This window comes from Parasteatoda tepidariorum, chromosome 10, assembly GCF_043381705.1.
Source record: "Parasteatoda tepidariorum isolate YZ-2023 chromosome 10, CAS_Ptep_4.0, whole genome shotgun sequence".
Classification (NCBI taxonomy): Eukaryota; Metazoa; Arthropoda; class Arachnida; order Araneae; family Theridiidae; genus Parasteatoda; species Parasteatoda tepidariorum.
The window spans coordinates 48068017-48091478 of record NC_092213.1 but is presented as its reverse complement, the minus strand read 5'-3'; the positions used below and the strand labels follow the sequence as shown (position 1 = coordinate 48091478).

At 29.7% G+C, this 23462-nt stretch overlaps 2 protein-coding genes across 2 annotated transcripts in view; both read right to left on the bottom strand.

Moving 5' to 3' along the window:
* Positions 1-2893: 2893 nt before the first annotated feature.
* Positions 2894-13354, bottom strand: LOC107447940 (uncharacterized). The gene is made up of 2 exons (XM_016062984.4): positions 13200-13354; positions 2894-8169 (listed from the first exon to the last, which is right to left on the bottom strand). The coding sequence occupies exon 2, from the start codon at positions 8126-8128 to the stop codon at positions 5561-5563; it is 2568 nt and encodes an 855-aa protein (XP_015918470.2). The 5' UTR covers positions 8129-8169; positions 13200-13354; the 3' UTR covers positions 2894-5560.
* A 2027-nt stretch (positions 13355-15381) lies between these two features.
* LOC107447938 (nose resistant to fluoxetine protein 6) overlaps positions 15382-23462 on the bottom strand; it is a 33875-nt gene continuing 25794 nt past the window's right edge. Inside the window, exons 11-15 of the mRNA XM_071186955.1 lie at positions 23081-23203; positions 21662-21782; positions 19469-19655; positions 17095-17237; positions 15382-15770 (exon numbers count right to left, since the gene is read on the bottom strand). Coding sequence (XP_071043056.1) covers positions 15537-15770; positions 17095-17237; positions 19469-19655; positions 21662-21782; positions 23081-23203 — 808 coding nt within the window. The 3' untranslated portion in view covers positions 15382-15536. The remainder of the gene's footprint in view (positions 15771-17094; positions 17238-19468; positions 19656-21661; positions 21783-23080; positions 23204-23462) is intronic.

Below are 23462 nucleotides of genomic sequence, written 5' to 3'. Positions count from 1 at the left end.
AAAACCTTAACACACATTTATTATTTTTCACATATTTTTTTAATCTTATTTTTCAATTTTATTATTTTTAATTTTTCTATCCATTTTTTTACTTGAAAAGTAAAGCTTATAATCTCTTTTTTCTGTTAAAGTAGTCTGTTTTTGGTACTATTAGTACTGATTTTAGTTATATATTCTTAACATCCTCTCTCTTTTCCCCCCTATTATCCCTTTAAAATTTTAAAATTCCTATAAAAAAAACTATGTGAATTAGAAGTCAAAAATTGACACTTAGGGGAGAGTAAGTTATCTTTATAGAAGTCACAAATCAGAGCAAATGAAGCTTGAAAAAATTTAAGACAAGTCTATAAGCAACACCAAAAATGAACCAGTTCCAGTTGGCAAAATAGCTTTTATTGAACTTATCCATTTTTTTGCCTTCCTGACAGCAAGGGCGATTGATAGCATTCGAAATATTAATTATTGATTAAAATCTAATATCCCTTAAAATCAATAAAAAGTATTCGAATAATCATCTTTCCATCTCTTTCATTTTATTGAAACAGTTCACGTAGAACAGTCGTCTCAATTCTGAGTTTACGGCTGTCAAAGTTAGCCTTATAATTTTGAAACTAATCCAGAAGACAAAGGAACTCTTGTATCAGGCAAACTGATAGTATAGGACTTTTTATTGAAAATGACGCATTTGCGCTACACGGAGAGAAAAATATCGAAAGACTCCCTCGGTTATCTGGACTGTAAGGGGATTCTAACCCATGATCTGTCTACCACAGGGGATATTTTATGGCAGAACTGTAGTCGTGGTGAGCCGAGAGCGGATATCGTTTCAACTAGCTACTGATGGGATTCGAACCTGTGTCACCTCATTGGGAGACAAGCGTTCTATCCCGTGGGCCACTGCGATGCTCAACTTTCCATCTCGTTAATACAACTTGTAAGATTACTAAAAGTTAAAAGGCAACAAATATCTTAAATTTGAATTAAAATAATTACTTAATTGAATTATTAATAAGTCACAAAGAATGATTAGTAAAAATAATTAAAATATATGTTCTGAAAATTTCCTAAATGTACAAAAACGCTTAAATGTATATCGGAAAAAAATTCTGGTTAATTAAATTTTAAGCGACGTTGGAAAAAATGAAATTTAAATGTATAGTGTACTGCGTCTCGTATTTATTTAAACAGAAAGGTGAATATGAAAATCTAACGATTTTCAATAAGATCAATTATATGAATATAACTATTGGGTGTACAAATTAGTTCGGTTCGTTTTTTGTGTGGTCAAAAATGCATTTATTTTTGAGCACAATGAATGAACAGATTAATCAAAGTATTGTCCATCGCTGGCTACTACTTTTTCCCACCTCTCAGGCAATTTTCGAATTCCATCTCGAAAAATGTCTCGTCTTTTGAGGCGATCCAACTTAGGGTCTAATTTTCGATTTCTGCAACTAAGGTGAACCGGTGACCTGCCAAATCATGCTACATCCGTCGGAACAGCCAGCAATTAGAAGGAGTAATGTCCGGTGAATACGGCGGATGTGGTAAAATATCCCACTTCAGCTTTTCCAAGCAATTTTTACGACTTTTAAGACATCAGGCTGACCGTAATCATGCGGATGAATAATTTTGTCATGTCTTTGCTCGTATTCCGGCCTTCCTTCTCGTAATGCGCAACTCAAACGATTCAATTGTAGCTTATATCGATCACCCGTAATGGAATCACCAGGTTGTAGCAGCTCATAGTATACACCACCATTCACCATTTTTCTTTCACCATTCTTTTTTCACCATTCACCATTCTTCGAACGTCGAAACCATTCCCTACATGATTTATCAGTTGGAGCATTGTCACCATAAACTTCTACAAGCATTTGATGCGCTTCAGCTGCACTTTTCTTCCAATTAAAGCAGAAACATAAAACCTCCCGAAAATGCTGCTTAGTTACCACAAAACTTGACATATTCAACAAAGTAAAAAACAGGGTTTTTGTATGAAACTCAAAGTGATATAAACTGAAGATTACTGACAGATGTCTAACCTCTCTGAAACCACCGAAACCAGCTGTCACTATGAAACATTCATAACAGCCAGNCGAGAGCGGATATCGTTTCAACTAGCTACTGATGGGATTCGAACCTGTGTCACCTCATTGGGAGACAAGCGTTCTATCCCGTGGGCCACTGCGATGCTCAACTTTCCATCTCGTTAATACAACTTGTAAGATTACTAAAAGTTAAAAGGCAACAAATATCTTAAATTTGAATTAAAATAATTACTTAATTGAATTATTAATAAGTCACAAAGAATGATTAGTAAAAATAATTAAAATATATGTTCTGAAAATTTCCTAAATGTACAAAAACGCTTAAATGTATATCGGAAAAAAATTCTGGTTAATTAAATTTTAAGCGACGTTGGAAAAAATGAAATTTAAATGTATAGTGTACTGCGTCTCGTATTTATTTAAACAGAAAGGTGAATAAAAAAATCTAACGATTTTCAATAAGATCAATTATATTAATATAACTATTGTAAATGTATTTGTATCATTTCTATCGGTAATGTATCAGTTTATAATGTTTTTAAATGTTTACTTTTCAAACACAAGAATATTTGAATGAGTGACTTAGCTTAGAAAAAGTTTCAAAATTTTCAGACGAATTTTAAATCTGCATTAGTTTTGATCTTTTTGGGAAAAACACTTCGTAAATACCTAAAATATATGATTACTTAGTAGAAAAGATTTATTATAAAAAGTTAAAAGAAAACTAATAAAACTTTACGTGTATTTATAATTTAAATACTACAAAAAAAACTTACAAACTAAAAATAATCAAATTTAGCTTAAATGTACACAAGAGAAAAGAAAACTGAAAGAAGCCACTATGAAAATTATTTAATTCATTTTATTAGACACTTTTATGAAACAGACAATGATCGTACATGTTATATTCACATTAGCTTTTAATTTTAAATAATAAATTAAAACTATGAAAAAATAAATAAATAATGATGATAAACATAAAATGCACTTATAAAATAAAATAATTTTTTATGATGTCACACACTTATAAAAACTTATACAGTCGCCCAAAACTCAATTTAACACTGCACCATAATATTGGTTCTACAAGTACTAGTACAGTGCAAAATTTCTACAGCCTCAACAATGTGATGAATTAAACCATAGTATCACGCAATTAAAATTAAGAGGTAGAGTATAAGAAGTTTTAACTTTGCACCATGATAATGTTGCAGCAAATTTGAACGGCTTTGTGGTTTAACATACTTCAAAATTTATTACAGTGCTCAATCTTGTAAGACTACTCTTTAGAGATCCTTGTAAATTTAAATTCGTGATTTCAAAACTTGTACCTACTTATTGAATGTGTACAAACAAAAATGTGTACAAAATTTTGTTTCTCTGTTTATGTAAATTTACATAAAAGCATTCATCAAAATTGTTAAGGGGAACTAGGAGGTTCAATTTACAATTATGTACACTCTTAAAGCTTTGAGAATTGGTTCTATAATCTTATGAATTTGTTGCAACTATAGTAATGTGGCAAAAAGGGGCATTCTTACCTTTGAAATTAATCCTTTCTAAACTTCATTGCATGATACTATTGTTAATATCGAACTGAAATGAACGATTAGTTCAATTTAATAATTTATATATCGAATATTTTTAACAATTTATTTGAACTGGAATAGATGCGAATGATTTGTTGAATGGATGCTAGTGTTGAATATAAGAAAAAAAACTTTGCTAATTTATAAACATTATTATTAATAATAGAGTGGGAAAATGTTCAAAGTATATGCTCAAAGCTAAAAAAATATAAAAATATAGTTAATCGCTTAGTTAGAATTCAGTATCAATGTTGAACAACGTGAACAATGTTGAACACTCGAATATAAAGAATTCTGGTTACCCAATATCCCTGATTTAAATTCCTTGAACTATTTTTCTGAAACTCAGTTTAACTAGTACTCGTCCACACTGCAAAAAATTCCGGATCAAATTAAGGTAAAAAGTACCGGTACTCAGAGTAGAGGTACTCCTTACAGCAAAATCCATTTTTGACAGGATGTTACAAAATGAAACATATGATATATAGTAATTTTTACAGCATTAATTACTTTAAAACCACTTAAACAATCTAATTAGTTTAATTTTATTGTAAGAAAAATCGCGGTGTAATATTTTACGGTTAAAAGCAGATTTTACAGTGAAAAGAAATTTACGGATGATGCCCCCCCCGAACTGCCGGTACTTTATACCGTAATTTGATCCAGAATTTTTTACCGTGAAGATATCAAATGTCAGATTGTCAGTTTTCATGCGCCATTACTGAAACAGCGATTTCCTTTAAAAATATTTTTCAATCTCAAAACGTCGTTAATATTTCAGAAAAGTGATCTGAAGTCCAATTTTTTTTTAACTAAATGATTGTGTTAAAGGAAGACTGTTCTTTTTCTTTTTTAATGAATTCAAAAGTGGTCAAACAAATTGCATATTTTGACTGAATTAGCTAACATATATTATCATGATTATGTTAAAACTCAAATGTTCATATCAGTAAACGCAAAGTAACGTAAGATCATAAATTAAGTTAAAAACATTTGAGTGAGATCCTATCTGTCGTTTTAGGTAATTTTTAATCAGGTGAATTTTATTAATTACATCCTAGTCACTGCCATATCTTATGATCCATGCTAATTATTTCCTGAAATATCGTTAAATAATGACTGATTATTTATGCACCATGAATAATGAACAGATTTTTATGCATCATAGGTCACTGTTTTTTTTAACATCCGAGTCACTAACATATTTAATAACTCATGTTAACTTAATCTTTCAGCATCAATAAAATTTAAATGGCTTACTCTCTTTACATCATTAAGTATTACAATATATGATGCTTTTACTGATACCAAAAAGCTCTGAAACAGGCTGTTTTGGTATCTTACAGGACTATATCTTCATCGCAGAAACTACCAAATTTAATAATTCTGAGTTTCCATAGATTCTTTCAAAAATAAAAAATAAATAAGTAAAGTTGAAGTGATTGACTGTTTATACCTCCTGAAGTATCACCATAGATGTTGAATCTACTGACACCAAAAACTCTAAAAATAGCTTTTTTTAGGCATCACATTGCTCTATTTCTTCGGCGTCGCAGTCACCACCATATTTGATAGTTCATATCAATTGTTTTCTTCAATGATAATAAAGTTTAAGGGACTGACTTTTCATACATCATGAAGTATCACCATATATTTTAATTTTATTGACACCAATAACTATAGAAACAGTTTTTTCAGGCATCATGTTGGACTGTCTTCAACGTCGCAGACACTACCATATTTTTCAATTCATGCCAATTTTTCTTTCAATGACAATGACGTGTAAGTGACTGACTGTTAACACATCATGAAGTATCACTATACATGTTGATTCTACTGACACCAATAACATTTGAACAATTTTTAATCATCATTTTCCACTGAGACTTTAACTTCGCAATAATTACTGTGTTCAATAGTTCATGTCAATTGTTTCTTACAATAGCAATAAAGTTTAAGTGACTGACTGTTTATACACCATGAAGTATCACCATACATGTTAATTCTACTGACACCAATAACTCTTGGAAGAGCCCTTTCAGCATCATATCGCACTGTACCTTCAAGTATACCGCCACCAGGCTTTACTTTCAGCGTCACAAGATAATCAACGAGCAATGGAGGCTCATCACCTAATATAACAACTCTATGATGAATATCATCCTCAAGCCTTTTATATTTTAATAAATATTCATTCGGTAATCCCAATCGCGCGTCCATTATTTCTGCCACTTCCAGCGTAGAACAGACATTAGCATGAGGAAGCAAAAGCTCATTTACATGTTTAACCAAAGCTAGGGAAATATTTAAGACTGTTGAATCATTTACTGACACTTGTTTAAAACTATTGCATGGACACCAATGTTGTTGAATGTGAGCATCAGCGCAAGTTCTGTTCTCTGGTATTTCGTTAAAAAGGCTCAATCCGAATTCATCAGTTTCCTCTGTGTGATTTTCATTTAGGTGGAGTAAGTGTTTTAAAGTGGCATGGATGTCAAATAATGTCGTAAGTCTGTCTTGATTGATTGACAGATTGTTTTCAATATCTGGATGTTGTTTAAGAAACCATTCTGGAAAATGTAGGTACATGAATGGCATTCTTTCTTCAAACTTGCCTATGTATGTTTCTCTTATTTCACCAAAACGTAAGCCATGGTCACTGAATATGATCAAAGCGCTTGAATTGAGAGCTCCCTCGTCTTGTAAAACTTGAAGTAATTTTAATGTTGGTGCATCAGCACGGCCAGCACCATTCAAATAGTCATGAGTAAGCATGGATTCCATGCAAAAAGCAAAATAAGGTCTATTATCCATCGTTTTAACAAAGTTTTTCAAGTAATCATACATAAGTTCCGTTTCCATTTCTGAATTTAGGCATGGAGAGTTATCTTCTCTAGCCTTAGCCCTTAGCTTTGATCGTTCAATGGCTAACGCCATTGGTCTGTAGTAATAATCAGTGGGCGGATCATGAAATCCTCTCTTTAATAAGTTAAATGTACCAAAGTACGGAGTGTCTTCAGCAAAAAATGTTCTAAATCCTTTTCTTGCGTAATCTTTCCAAATTAAACTAACATTATCGAAAAAGAAATCGTCTCTCATTGTCTCATCCCAGTAATAGTCCACAAAATGGCCCGTTAACATTGCCATCAAGTTTGGGAATGTATTGTCTCCTATTTTTGTATATCCTTTCATATCAAAAGATTTGATGTTTTTTAAGAAAGGTTTCGTTTTTCTAAAATGTCTGAAGAAATTCAATTTAGATACCGAATCAATCCCTAAAAGTATTACATTTAGAGGCGCAGCAGGTTTTATTTTTGATTTCACTTCCTCTACTTCCCTTTTTAATTTAACTAGTGGAAAGTATTGTTCATGGGTGTAGTTGTTGTTTAAGAAGCACTTTGATGCAATGTACTCATAATCCATTGGTACATCAAATACTAACTCTCGCGCCTTAGCAACGATAAAGCTGATTTCTCTAACATTTCCAGGTTCTTCGTATTTGCGTATTATAGCTTCGAAATAACATTTTACTTCTTCTGGAGTAGTATTGTAATATTTCTCCAGAACAAAAGTATTAAGACGGACTATACCATTTGGTTCAGGTGTCATAAATAATGGTGGGCCTGGACAATAATATGGTATACGGAGTTCTGTCAAATTTTTCACGGTTGGATCAAATGGATCCAATTTTGGTATCTTACATCCTGAAGTGTCTATGATCAAACCAGATTTCTTTTTGGATTTAGGCATTGAAGTTTCTTTAGTGATGGTTGTTTTTGAAGTAGATAAAGACATGGTTACGTTGGAATTGTTTTCGGACACATTGGGATCAGGATACCTATGATGCTTTCTAGTTTGAAGTTGAGATTGGTTTCGTTCTCTTCCAAACATCAGACGTTTGACTACTTTGGAATTTTGTTCGGTTGAATTGTACACAGAGAGATTGGCTTGTAGACGAGTTGTATTTTGAGACTGTGATTGGTTTCGTTGCATTTCAAACACCAAGCTATGAGCTTTTTTGAAGATTTGTTCAGTTTTGAGTGAGTTGTGCTCAGAATGGTTATTTTGCAAAAGAGCGGTAGTTTGCAATTGCGAACGATTTTGCTGAATTGCAAACTTCAAAGTAGAATGTCTGTAACTACTGGAAGAAAGCCAAGTAGATAATGTATCCTTCAAAGATGAATGTGCTTCTTGGTTTTCAGTCTTTCTAACATGATCAGAGTCAAAAGAATCTATTCCATTTGTTCTATTTAATACTTTGCTACTGCCATCCTTAAACTTAATTACCCATTTTCCACTCCTACTTATATTGCTGCTTATGTTGTCTTCCTTCACTACATTGATAAATGTTAAAACGCCTTTATCGTCCGACGAAAAGTGCACGCTTGTTAGAAGTTTCCCAATGATGAACCAATTTATTAAAATATATGTGGCATGGCATGATAATAATATGAAAGCTAAACGGCGATATCTGTGGAACTTTGTCATTATGCACCACTGCTTTCTGATAAAAGATTTTGGTTCGTAATCTGAAAAGAAAAAGAATTTATAATTTATTGTCGAGTCAATAAATTATTTAATTATATTTAATTATGAAAGTTTTTAGAGTTAAGTATTTTTTCTATACTCTGTGCAATATAAGAAAAGACCATTGCGGTGTCTAGGATTTAAGTAATCATCCGCGAATGCATATAGTTCCGCTTTATCTAGTTATCAAATTATATAATTATGCATTCAAAACAATAAATAATCTTCTAAAAGTTAAACTCGTCGGATAGAAATTTAATTCGTACTATTTTTTAGAAAATAAAAGAAGGCTGTGCTACGTCGTTTCAAGAGTTGGCGATGTTGATATTCGTTCGCGCTTAAAGTTTAACATTCATTTAGCATGCACTTATATACATTCAGGCTTTCTCCAAAGGGATAATGGTTTTTTTGGATTTGCAACAGAGTACACAATTTTTTTAATGGAAATTTTCATTTTGGTTTTTCATAATTTATTTCTGAATTTTTGTTAATTTAATAAATGAAATTTTGAAATAGTATTTTACTTAAATTTTTTAAAATATCTTTAGACTGAATGTATGCGTTAAAGTTTTTAATTAAGTACTGGCCTTCACGATGCCTGTACATTACACCGTAGTTTTATCAGAAATTTTTTACAGTGTACCGCCTTCCAAGTTAACCTATGCTGAATTATACAACTACTTTCTAATTCTTCATTTATTAATTCACTAATTATAATTTTAAAAAAAATATTAAAATATATTTCATGTGCATTAACACAAAATTTAATTTCAAGGGACTTGCAAATTTTTTTGAACTTGAACTGTCTTGAAACTATTCTTAAAAAAAAAAAAAAAAAAAAAAAAAAAAAAAAAAAAAAAAAAAAAAAAACTTTACCAAATCTACTATAGCAGTTTCAAAAACTTTTTAAAAACAATTTATCCTTAAATCTTAAAATTGGCAACTGATTTTTGTTAAAATGAATAAAATATTTTAAAATATTAATCAGTGACTTAAATATTAGTATAAATTATTAAAAGTTAAAATTTGGAAAAAATACTCATAAAATATATTTTTGTATTTTCCAAAATAATGAGTGACTCAATGAAGGGAAATTGGTAATTAGTATAATTTTGTATAGGTTGACCTGGAAGACGAGTGAAGTAGATAAATAGGTAATTAGTATTTTTATAATTCTGTACAGGTTAACATGAGAGGCAGGGTAAGTAGAATTTGAAATTATACAATGTCAGAAAGCACCCTTTGGGGATATAACAATGTGTGTTAAAAGAGAGGTTATATCCTTTCATAGTCGATTAGTCTATAAATTACTTTCAATTAGTCTTTAATTTAATTCATGATAGTAATCATTCTCTCAGTACAAAAATTGTTTTAAATTTAATATTAATTTATTTCTACAGTAAATTGCTTTAAAAAAGGAATTATTCCCTTATCAAAAATAAATTTTTACGTTCATTTACTTACTTGGTGCACCATTAAGTAGAAAAATTGTACAAGTGAAAAAAACAATAACGTTAATAGCAGATCGGTGGATATCAACTCTAAGTAGAACAATTCTCTTCCAATTTATTAAAAAAAGAAACATTTTGTGTTACGTAAGAAAATTGTTTTTCATTAAGTTGATGATAATATAAGTTTAATTTCACAAATATAACACTTTTGACGCAGTTTTGTGCACAAAACAATAAAACTTGTTTTTGATATTTCAAAAGTTTCTCTTGAAAATGTTACTTCTCGTTTCCCGTAAACAAACAATAACAAGTTTAATAGCTTATTTTCTGACATTAGCAACTAAATCTCATAAAATATTATTTACTTTCGATAAAAGTCTTTTTTATGTAAAATGAAATTTATTTATAAAAAAAAATATGCAAAAATTAGCTGAGAAATAATTTTTGAAGCTGTTTAACGCTGAATTATTTTTATTTTCATAATTTTGCTGTTATTTGCCTTTGAAATGAAGTAAGCAATATTTTATTTAAAAACAAAAGTCTCTTCCTGGTGCATACCATAAGGTATATTAAAAGAAGTTATATTTCTTATTTGGAAATAATTATATATTTTTTCTTTCCAAAGCATAATGTAAATTCTACATGTTCTCAAACCTGTTTCATAAATGTTGTGAAAGTTAGGAAGATTATAAAATCTTTATGCCATGCTTTCTTTGAAATATTTTTCTTCGTTGCTTTTATATTTGTCTAAACTCATTTGAAATAATTCAAATTATGACAAGCACTATAACTTCTGTAACTATCTACAACACTGTAAAAAATTCCGTAGCAACTTACGGTAAAAAGTTCTGGCACCCTGATTGTAGTATCCTTAAAATCCATTTTACGGTAAAATCCTTTTTAACCGTAAACTTTCATACCGTAATTTTTACAATAATATTTATTTAGTTATAATGATTCCGTGATTTTACAGTAAATAACGTAAAAATTACGGTATATCAGATTGCTTGTTCCGTAAAACTTTGTGGTAAAGACTGGCTTAGCGGTAAAAAGGTAAGGCAACCTGAGTTACAGTAAAGTGATTTGTAAATGCAGATAATGCAAATTCCAAGAGTCTCGCAGTGGACTGATCGTTAAGACACGGTTCCCAGCAGGTCACCGAAGTGAAGCATCACTGGCTGCGGTCAGTGTGCGGGTGGGTGACCACTTGGATTAGTCTGCGTAGGGACCGAGGCTGTGCGGTATGTTCCTTGTTAAACTACCGTGAAGTGCTCGACTTCGCGTGCAGGTCGTCGGGCTACCGGAGCTGGGGTGCCATCCCCTTTGCTGAGGATCAAAATTGGCATATCTTCGGATCATCCTCAAAGATGTTTCCCAGACCGTCGCCAACAGCCCATTGTGCAGCTATAGTGCTACGCAAATTAACTACAACAATTCCTAGAAATGAATACCGTTTGAAAAAAAGTTGGATATTTTTATCGCGAATTTCAACGTAAACGGTGAAACTAATGAACTTGGAGTTTATATTAGTTGATTTCAAACAACAATCTCAAATAATTATTTTTCGTTTGTTTCAGATTTTTGTTAATTAATTAATTCATTAGATTAATTAATTCCTCTAATTATTATCTAATTTATCTAATTATTTATTATGGTGGAGATTTCAGAACAACTTGGGGCATGATTTTATAAAAAGTACTTTATTTTGGTCAGGTAAAAATCAGGTAATGAGGTTTGATCAGGTAATAATTATTAATAAATTAGAATTCTCTCACTTACAAAATTATTTAATGACACTTTAATTGAGGTTTTCCTTTCTTAAATGAATATAAAAATAACTTACATGAAAGGGAGAAAAGCTTGTAACACTTCAAAATAAATGCTAATAGGAACTTTTTTTTTTTATCAGTATCTCGTACACAGTAAAAAATTCTGTTTCAAATTAAGTCCAATTGTGTTGGTCAAATTACTTCAAATTCCAGGTCAAATTATGTTGGTCAATTTACGTCAAAAAGTATTGATACTTAGGGTGTTGGAGATTTTTATTGTAAAATTACCGTTAATTTTACCAGAACATGTTACTGAACAAAAATCTGATGTACCCAAAGTCTTACGGTAATAATTACCGTAAAATAAATGAATCACTTTAATTAAACAAATAATTGTCTTAGTCAAATTACATAAAATTCCGGGTCATATTATGTTGGTCAAATTAAGTCAAAAAGTACCAAAAGTAAGAAATTTTTGCCGCGTACCTGCTTTGTAGGCTTTTTTTAAAATTGCAAATTTCAGCACGAAAAGAACATTTTTTTCTCACACCACTTCTGTAATTAAGCGTAAATTTAAAAAAAAAATAAATAACTTAATTATTTAAATTAATTTTTCGGATCATTTATGAAAGATAAATTTTAAATGTGTTTGTTTTAAATCCAGGTACTATATCGATAAGTTATTTTCTAAAAGAATTCTAATCAACATTTTTTTTAAAGTTATTTTATTAGGTTTAAGTTTTGTGTATACTTATAGCAAGAAACCTTCGTGCATTGTTAATTTTTAGAAAAAAATCGTAGAAAATTACACGTTTGAACATCATTTAGCAACTGCGTTAGTGATATTAAATTTTAATTCAAGAAAGTTTCAAATTTGGAAATTATTATTATTTTTTTAAAATATCAAATTGCAAACAAATTTTTACAGGTTTATTTCCCCTCTTCTTAACGGAGCAGCTATTTTACACAATTTATTGGAGATTGGATTTTCTGAAAAAAGAATTTCAGTTTCGTAGTTCACTCTTTGTTTATTTGAATTCATTTTTTTTTAACTTTTAAAATTACAAACATAACTTAGAAAATCTTCCACTAGATATTTATACCGTCCAGTGATAAAGCGTCAAACACTGTTAGAAATTTCTAGAAAAAAAATGGTTAAATATCAATTTTTTAATTGCTATTTTACCATATTCAAACAAAACAGTCAAATAACCATAAAAAAGAAGGTATTCGATCTTTTAAATGTGAGAAAAACCGTTAATTAACTGCTTTCACTTAATACGGTTAAACAACCAGAATTTTTTTACTAAGCTCACCTAATCAAGCCCCTTAATTCCTTGCAGCTGGGTACATGTTATAGTCAAGAGGGCTAATCTGTCAGTCCCATGACTGACAGAACGGGGATTGACGCCACAAAGTTTCATTCAGTTCCTTCAGCACATAAATAACTTCCAGTATCTTCTACTGCAAAATTTGTATGTTGTACTCTCCAATGTCCATTATCTAACAAAAAGTCAAGCTCCTATGTCCAGTTAAATTTATATTTTATGCTTTTGAAACCATGCTAGTTGTAAATGGTTACAAAACCGTTAAAATATTCTTTACTATTAAATCCATGGTTAATTTGATGAACAAACTGCTGCCAGTTATTTTACCATAATTTTAGAATGAGAATTCGAACAGTACATAAATAAATTTAATGGAAATAAAATTAATTATTTTAAAATTTTAACTGCCGAAATCCCGGAATTGAATAGATTCAAATTTTGTTTTTGTTAGTCTGCACTAAATTAAAAATATAAAAGGGCTTACTTTATCAGCAAAATTCAAAATCCTGAGTTCAAAGATCTGCTATTTTTTTTAGATTTTTCTTCATTTAATTCAAAAGTTGATTTATTCTGATTAAGGGCTGGTGATCTTCTGAACAAGAAATGTTGTCTGTGGTTAAAATGAAGAAGTAAACACGTTAATATTTCCTCCCAGTTTCTATTTATCTATAAAACATGTTTTTTTTTCCATGCTTTGTTTACAACAGTAATATGAGGAAATGTTTTTATTGGTTTGTAATTACGTTGATAGATTTTCTTATAAGAATGGAGAAAACAGATATTTTTATGATTCCAATCAACTTTTTGAAAAAGATGAAGAAAAAAAAACATAATGACAGTTTAATGTAATTAATAAAAAAAATTGTTTGAACAAGCAATGTTATTTTCCATTTGTTATGCAATGTCGTTTTAGTTGCATTGCGTCTTTTTGTCCTAAGTGTTTATCTAAGTATAAAACGCTCAAATTTTATGGTAAATCATACGTCATGTTTACAGGTTTTTACATACTATGGTCTTATTTACTTTGTAAGTTCTGCCATTTTTAGCAAATAAGCTAGTATTTTATGAAAAAAAGGCAGTTTTGATCATTAAAAGATAATTATATATTACATGCTACGTATATTATATATATGCGTAGGATTAGGACATAACTTTTTTTCTTGCTTAAAATTTTTCTTTAAAACGTAAAACAGATTGATTGAATAACCCATATAGTTTCTAGGTCATTTCCTTTACACTAACTACAGTTTTTTTAAGACCAAATTTTCCCTTATGGAAACATTTTATCTATAATCCTAATACCATTTATGTAAGCTATTATGAATTTGAGATGTGATATAATTATTTAATTACACACAGTAAAAAATTTGGATTAAACTATGGTAAAAAGTATCTGTCCTTTGGGTGTATCATTCTTCAAACCTTTTTATTGTAAAATTTATTTTTACCGTAATTTTTCTTCCTGTATAATACCATACAGTAATTTTTACAGTATTATTTACTTAATTAGAGTATTTCAGAGATTTTAGAGTAACTATTACTTAAAACATTGCAATATATCACATTTTTTTTATATCAGTAACATGTTTTGGTAACAGGTTTTAAGCAAAAAACAGGTAAGTAAAAACAGGTTTTAAGCAAAAAATATCTCCATCCTGAGTGTTGATACTTTTTACCATAATTGGAGTTTTTACCATGCATGGGAAATAGTTTGAGGAAATATTGACTAAAAATTNTGTGGCCACTCGAAATCTTAAATTATGCTTAATAAAATCTAAATTTACATTCAACGATTTGTACATTATTTCATGGAAACTCTATCGTTCAATTCATTCATTAATGGCCTAAATGAACATTCATGTAAAACCACTATCAACTATACGGCTAATGACGGAGAAGCAAAGTCTTCCCTCATCATAGACCACAAATGCTCTATTGGATTAAGGTCAGGTGAATTTGGAGGCCAAGACATGAGTTGAAAGTCACTGGAATGTTCCTCGAACCAATCCATGACAATTCGACCCTTATGACATGGTGCATTATCCTGTTGGTAAACACCATCCCCCGCAGGAAAACTGTTGCCATGAATGGGTGAACCTGGTCTGCAACTATGTTCAAGTAGCTTACAGACGTCAGGGATTGTTCTATGAGGATTATGGGTCCTAATGTGCCCCATGAAAACATTGTTCCTGTTCGAGAAACCATGAAAACCTGAGAGAGCCCGTTTTTATACATGGATGGTGGTCATAATGTCATAAATGCTTTAGTTTATTATCGCAGAAATATGACCCTTCTCATCTTAGTCACTATGAAACGTATCACAAAGTAAATTTTTGATCTTGCATTAATTAACAATTTTTTTGATTGAAAAGCTCTTTAAAAAATTCTAAAGTTAGGTAAATGAAAGTGGTATTCAGTATATTTAAAAAAGTTAAAATTTCATGAAAATACTTTAGTTTTTGCTCTTAAGAAGGAGTAACGAATGGCTGATTCTCTGTAGAAGTTTGATTGATTAAAGCAATGTTAGAAGGTAAGTTTATAAAATGAATTATTTAATTTTTTGTTGTTCTTGTTATAAGTATCTCATTCATTCGTTTAATTATTTAATTTACATATGCAAATATTTGAAAATCTATGAAAATGAGGAATTTGTTTTCCAAAAAATATTTCATTACAAAGAAAAACATGATATTTTATTTACAGCACAATGATCCATCCTTAAATAACTGTCAAATACTACATGCGTAACATAACAGATAGTCTTTATAAGACAATACCATTATTATTTATTTACAGGATAAAGATACTTTATCAAAGGTAATCAAAGTCGTACAGAAAAGACATCTGTCGCGTGACCGTTAGTGAGAACGTTCTCCATTTTCGCCACAGGTATAATTGTTGTTCCATTCTCAGTTGGTTTCTTCTTTTCTTCCTTTTTCTTGCTATGTCTGGGGAACCAGACTTCTTCTAAGTTGAGGAATGGAGCTTCGAACAAAATATGGAAAGTTATTGAAAGACAAAGGGTTAATGCTAGTGTGGCCAGGAACTCATAGAACTAAAAAGAAAGAAAAAGGTTCAAACGATAACTCTGCATTAAATATTTGTGTAAAAAAGTTTTAAAAAAAAGAAAAGAAAACTGCCTTTGTTTTGCGGTTTATATTTTGAGTAAAATTAACCCATAATAAACAGCTCCCTAGATGATACCCATTATAAAATATCTATCGGTAAAATATCTGGCTAACGTAAGCATGAATTAAATAAAGCATGTAACGAGATCAAGAACAAATAAAAGAACGAGACAATTTTTGGAATTTGTTTATTGGCCTTTGGAAAGTTAAATTTTATTGAGAATAGTTTTTGTTTGTATTTAAGGTTCATATTAATCCGTAACGGGTATTTGAATTTATTTTTGCGAAGATTGTACTAACCCGTTACGGGTATTTGAATTTATTTTTGAGAAGATTGTACTAACTCGTTACGGGTATTAGAATTTATTTTTGCGAAGATTGTACTCACCCGTTACGGGTATTTCAATTTAATTTTGCGAAGATTGTATTAACCAGTTATGGGTATTTGAATTTATTTTTGCGAAGATTGTACTAACTCACCCGTTACGGGTATTTGAATTTAATTTTGTTTTCATGTTTTGTGTCAAATAAATGTGTTTTTATATAAAAAAAACCACTATTTTATCAATATATCTGGATTTGTTGTAAATAATATTATAAAAAAATTAAAATTTAAAATCTTATAAGTATCTAAAAATATCTGGCTAACATAAGTATGAATTAAAAAAATATATAACAAGATCAAGAAAAATACAAAAACAATTGTACTTTATTGAAAGTTACGCATAATAGTTATGAACCTGTCATAATGGTAAATGCAATACTTAAATTTCCACTCTCTGGGTGTTTTACGTTTTGAAATATTAGTGATACTTGAAAAAGTACACGAGCAATTTTTTCCGTAATTAAAATTTTCCATGAGAGTTGAAATAGTTTTTCCAATTTAATTTAAAATGAAACAAATTATTAAAATTTTTTTGATGTCATGAAATTTAGAATCATCGAACCGACCAGACTGTATGATGGTCAGGGAGCTGACTTCATCTCAGAAAGGTTCCGAGTTCGAATCCCACTTCTGGCATGGATGAAATATATCGCGCTCTGTTCCCTCTGTCCTTAAACTGTTGGGGTGAAGCTGATCTACATATGTGGTGCCCACGAAAAAGGGATCAAAAATATCGCCAGTTAAATACCAAGGTTGCATATATTGTCAAATGTTGTGGGGATTAGAAATAAATAAAATAAATAAATAAAATAAACAAAATTTTAGAATATTGTTTAGTTTGAGAATTCTGCATATTCTTTACTTACAATTTCGTAGTGGTGGAAACGTAGCGATTCTCGTCTAAATCCATTCCTAACCCAAAGAACGGGAAAATGTAGAATATATGAAGAATAGGACAATCTACTCAGAGGGATAAATAAGTCCCATGATAAGAAACGGTTGACGAGACCTGAAAAAAGGTAAAAACGTGAGCAATATTTTTTTTTTAATTTAAAGGAATTCAAAAATTTACTAATTTCAAAATTACTTCGGAAAGCATTTTTAAAGAAAGAGCTTTATGTTTACATTCTTATTTTGTATCTTTGTTTTTTTATAATTACTGAACAATAGCATGAAATAATCAAACAAATATAAAAGAGACTTTAATTTCGAATAAATTAAAAGTAGACAAAAAAAATATGTTCTGGGACAATATACAAGGCCGAATATCGCGATATAGCTTAGTACACTGTAAAAATTTCGAATAAAATATACAGTAAAAAGTATGGAACTGTGAGTGCAGCATCCGCAAAATTCATTTTTACCGTAAAATTTTGTACCCTAATTCTTACAATAATATTTCTTTTATCACAGTGTTTCAGGAAATATTACTGTCAAAAATACAGTATATCAGATTTTTTTTGTTCCATGAAATTAGAGTAAAAATGGATTTTACAATAAAAAGTACCAGCACTCGGGGTACCAGTACTTCAAGCAGTAATTTTTTACTCTGTGAAACAAAACGATTGTAGTTAACCGTCTGATCTGACATAGAGCAGCGAAGGTTAAAATGCAAAAGCTTTCAGTTTATTTCAAAAGGGTTTTATATTTTAAGTTAAAAAATACGTTACTTAAAAAAAAAATAACAAATCGATGCAGCTTTATATTCAGAGTATGTTTAGTGTAATAATCTAGGGCAAAAGCACCATACTCTAAAAAATTCAGTATCAAATTGAGGTAAAAGGTACCGGATCTAGGGCTGCCAGTACTTTTAACAGTAAAATTCAATTTTAATGTAACAATTTACGGCACAAAAACTCTGATGCACCGTATTTTTCATAGTAATATTTACTGCAAAATCACTAAATCATTATAATTAAGTAAATATTACTGTGTTTTTTTAAAAAATATTTAATTATTATTACTGTTATTTATTAAAAATTTAAGGGGAAAATTACTAGATGGTTTTTACGGATATTGTACTCAGAGAGCCTACACTTTTTACCGGAATTTCATTCGGAATTTTTTTACAGTGAACAGTTGGAGATTCTTGTAAATTTCATCAATCACAACTTAACGAAGGCATTTCTTAGGAGGAGGGAAAATTTTTAGTACATTTTCTAAATTACTGTAATTTCGGATCAAATTACTGCAGAAAATACCAGTACTCGGAGTGCCCGTATTATATACATTAAAATCGGTATTATTACACTTTTCTGGAACATGTTACGGAACAAAATATCTGATATACCTGTATTTTTTACTATAATAATTACCGTAGAATCACTCTAAATTAAATAAATATTCCTGAAAAAAATCACTGTACAATATTTTACGGGTGTTGTTGTTGTTGTCGTCGGTCGTTAAGGCAAGAGGTGCTATTGTTCTTGTTTTCCAGTGGCTCCATCTATTGCTGAGAATTCTAGTTCTGCCACACTTATACGTCACCACAGTTTATACGGTGGACCCATTCATACATCAATTCATTTATCCGCAGATCATAATTTTGACCTAAATAAGAGAACGATCAATCTCCAATCCAGTACCCCCAGAGGTTTAATTTGTCATGGGAACACGGAATACATTGTGACACGACAGATTTAAAGTGCCATTTCACCATTTACTACACGGGAAGATATTTCATGGTAAAAATGGTTTTTATGGTAGCTGGAATTTTTCGGATGATGTACCCAAAGAGCCTGTACTGTATATCGAATGTGGATTTAGAATTTTTAGAGTGAAAATGATGCATCACTGAATCGGTTTACTCGAAATATGGAGAAAAATGAAAATAGGGGAGTAAATATTTTTTTTATTATACTAAAAACAAAAATTACATTGTGACCCGACAGATTTAAAGTGCAGCAGTCACCATTTACTACATGGGAAGATATTTTACGGTAAAAATGGTTTTCATGGTAGCAGGAATTTTTCGGATGATGTACCCAAAGTTCCTGTACTGTATACCGTATGTTGATTTAGGATTTTTTAGAGTGAAAATGATACATCACTGAATCGGTTTACTCGAAATATGGAGAAAAATAAAAATAGAGGAGTAAATATTTTTTTTATTATACTAAAAACAAAAATAACTATTTCGTACTTATTGAATTAAGTGACTTTTGTTTCTGTAACGAAGTTTCCATGTATTGATGTATGATGCAGTGTATTGCACAGCATTACTAGCAATTTGTTACCTACCTCCTCTACCTGTGATGCAGATGTAAACCAACCAAGCGATGCCAAATGCCCAACCTGTTCTGTGTAGCATAGCGTAAGCGACGTCTACAGTTTTGCTTGGAACATTGCCTCGATTCCATTCAAATGCGCCATATAGCACAGCCAAGTTGCAAGAAATTGCAGCACACCATCCAATTACTTGATAGACCTTTTGATCACATCGATTTTAATAAGTAAAAAGAATTTATCAATAAAATTAAAAATATATATATAGTTAATGTGCACATTTCACTTCGGTAATAGAAAATAATTTCAATTCTACTAATAGCATTCAACTTGACATTTTGCTTATAGCATTCAGCATTTAAACAATCAAGATCAGATCTTTTCAATAAGTTAAACTTATTATTTCCATTCATCATCACTTATCAAAGAGTCAAAATAATGAAAATAGAGCACATTTTATAAAAGTAACATTGTCATACATTTTAACAATTAAGACTAGTTCTTATCATAAAGTTAAACTTATCATTTCACTTCATCATCATTATCATCACTTATCATAAAGATAAATTAATGAGAATAGAGAACACATTAAGTCACACAAACATACATGCAATAGTTGGCACAAATTAAAAATATGACTATTAATATATATATATATANTATATATATATATAACGTAATAAATAAAAACAAAAAACACGAAGAAAATTAAGAAAAACAATAAGTTTTAATTATTGGCCATAGAGCTGCCAGTAAATAGAACTCATAAAATAAGTTCAAAATGTAGAGAAAACAAGGAAAAATTACAGAACAATGAAAAAAAGGAAAAATAATAAAAATAACAAAAAGCAGGGGGGGGGGACAAAAAAATTTAAAATCCAGAAAATAAAAGATATAATCTTTTCTTCAGCTCACACGATTATATCCGCAAAAATGAGTGCTTTCTAATATTGCATCAATATAGCCTAAGCAAAATATATCAATACAATACTGTGAGAAGCACTCCAAAAAAATTACCTACAAAAAAATTACAACAAATAAAATAGAACACAATAAGTAAAAATATCATCATGTAAAAGCAGAAAATAAATTATAAAGAAAAAACAGAATAAAACATGAAATGAAATCCATAAAGCGAGTAGCGAATTCAAATGAACTTACATGAAAGGGAAATTTTTCAAGAATGATTTAAAATTTTTTCGTAATAAGATTGTCAGATTGCAAAAAAATGAAAACAAAAGCGCAAATTGAGCTAAAAGTGTAACTAGGGGAGTTTGTATTAAAGTGTGTTCTTGCTGCATTACTGAAATGTGTTTGATTTGTTAGTTACCAAGGATGGACCTGAAAATGGATGTGCGCAAGGTAATATTATACTGGATAATTTAAAGAAGTTGACAAGAAATAATTTTTGAAAATAAATATTTATTTATGAAAAAAAATATATAAAATAGAAAAGAGAAAGAAACATGAATTGACTGTTTTGCACATAATTTTAGACACGGATTTGCCCGAAATGGATTTGCACATGGAAAAATTATACAAATTAACAACCAAAAAAATGTTTATTAAATATATTCACAAACATATACGATTAATTCAGTGATTTTATATAAAATTTTATTATTTTAGTTGGGTTTTCATTGTTTTTTTATCAAATTTTGAAATAGTATGTATGTTTTGAATAGTATATATACATGTAATTTCCAAATTTTGGAGCGCTCTCTTGACCAAACTATTGGTAGCATATATCCTAGATTGCCACTACCTTCTGTATTTTGTGGGTCAGAAATCCGAATATGTTGATTCAAAGTACGTTTTTGTGTCGATTTCGCAACTTAAAATATCGTCTGCACTTATTAAATAGCATATTGAAGCCCTCAAACCCATAAGATTGGGTCCCAGAAAGTGGAAATCCGATCATTAGATCAAAAGTTATTCAGGGTTGTCCTTTTTTTACACACTGCACACTTCATTTAAGTAAATTGTGAAGTAAAACTTATTTTTAGATGATTCCCAAATTTTAAAGGTAACAAACCTTGAAATGAGGAGATTATCACGATAAATTTAAATAAAGCACGTTTTAAATTTTAAAATAGGAAATAAGCATATGGTTTAATAATTACATCGTAAAAAAATTTACAAACTGATAAGCTGAAATTGCCTTGAGATTTCAAAATTAAAAATTAAAAAAATAAATCAAAAACATACCATTTTCATTTCTTTTTTTCTATAGTTCAAAACAAAATATCCTAAAGCGAGACCAATACAGTAAGCACCCATGTGAGGATATGGTTTAAAGTACATCAAATCACATATAAAATGCGTAAATCTAAAACAAAATTATAATTAATCAGTCATTAAAGATAATTATAATTTAATTAATTCATAAATCTAATATAATAGTTGAAAAGAGCTAAGTTGATCATTATTTGAGAATACATATTATCACATAACAGAAGAATCAACAATATCGTAATTAAACCAAATAAAAAATTTAACTATTTATGTGACACACAATAAAAAAATTGTTGAGTAAAGATTAAGCACTGTATTTTCATTTGGAGTGAAATGCAGCAATGTGTGGTAAATTCTGTAAATTATGAATAATGTGTAAACCTTAAAAATACAATAGATAAAATAGGTGAATATAACTAAACTGGACTGCAAAATAAATTGTTCCCAAATATTAAAGTAACGTAAAATTAAAACAAAGCAGAGAACACCCGAATCATGTCGAGCAAAAGTGGCACTGGGAAAAAAAGTCTATAGTTCCGGTAAAAAAGTGAATGGATTTACGCAAAATATGCTAAAATTTACCATGCTTTTGCCTGTATGGGAGCCAAACAGCTCGGTAATTTTTACCGAAGATCTTTGATAATGATTTCGGTAAAATTAAGAATAAAATTTAATTTTATAATATGTGATAAAATTTGGTAATTTTATCATGATACTTTGGAGCATTGCATGAAAACCATTTATTCGTTTAAATTAATTTTTCAATTTTGTATTCTTACTAAATGTATGATAATAAAAACTATAATTTTTAAAATCAGAATTTCAGGTAAATTGTTATCATATTAACGGAAAAATTACAAATCGAATGGATTATATACCATAAGTATCGGTTTTATTAACCAGAAATATGGGGTTTCTTTTTCAGGTATGCCATTAACATACAGTACTGTAATTTTACCAGAATTTCTTTTCCGTGCAGCATTATTAATGTTACGCATATTAAATAATGTACGTAATAAGAATAACAATTAAAATGGGGCAATTAGCCAATTAAACCATTAAAAATTACGTAATGAATATTTTTTATAATAGAAAAAATAGTAAAATAATGTAATTTATGGATTGACTGTTTATCATACAGTTGTTTGAAATGCAGCTATGGAGAACAAAAGTCATAGATTATTGAATGCATTACATAATATTTTAAAAATACTAATAAAATAACAAATATTATAGTAAAAAATAGCTAAACTAATTATCTCATTTACTTTCTCAAACTAACATAACAATTAAGATAAATCAACAAACACCAAAATTAAACCAAATTACAAATAGCATAATGAATAATACGTATAATAGTAAAACTAATAAAACTATGGTTTATGTACTGACTTTTCATCTGGAGTGAAATACAGCAATGTCGGGTAAAAGTCATTGATGATAGTCAAAGCCGCCATGACACCCATACATGTGACAGTAAGGAAAATCATGACTAAAAATCCAATCATTGGCCATCTAAAAATGCAACAATATCGATAGTATAAATGCTATGGTTAAAGTGATAAATCTGGTTACAATTAATACTAACAGGTCAATATTAATGATAACCGCTTCTTTTGACCAAAGTGAGGAATAACGCAAGTTATTCACCTTCAGCCGGTCATTCTTAATAATAACCAATGAAGTTTGGCCAATGTGATTAAACGGCTTATGATTTGGGACATTTGGTATGCCTCTTTGTATATGTATTACTGCTGAAGTGATAGATCCGGTT

What these genes read in the sequence shown, in the direction of transcription:
- LOC107447940 (XM_016062984.4), bottom strand. Translation starts at nt 8,128, where the DNA reads ATGACAAAGTTCCACAGATATCGCCGTTTAGCTTTCATATTATTATCA.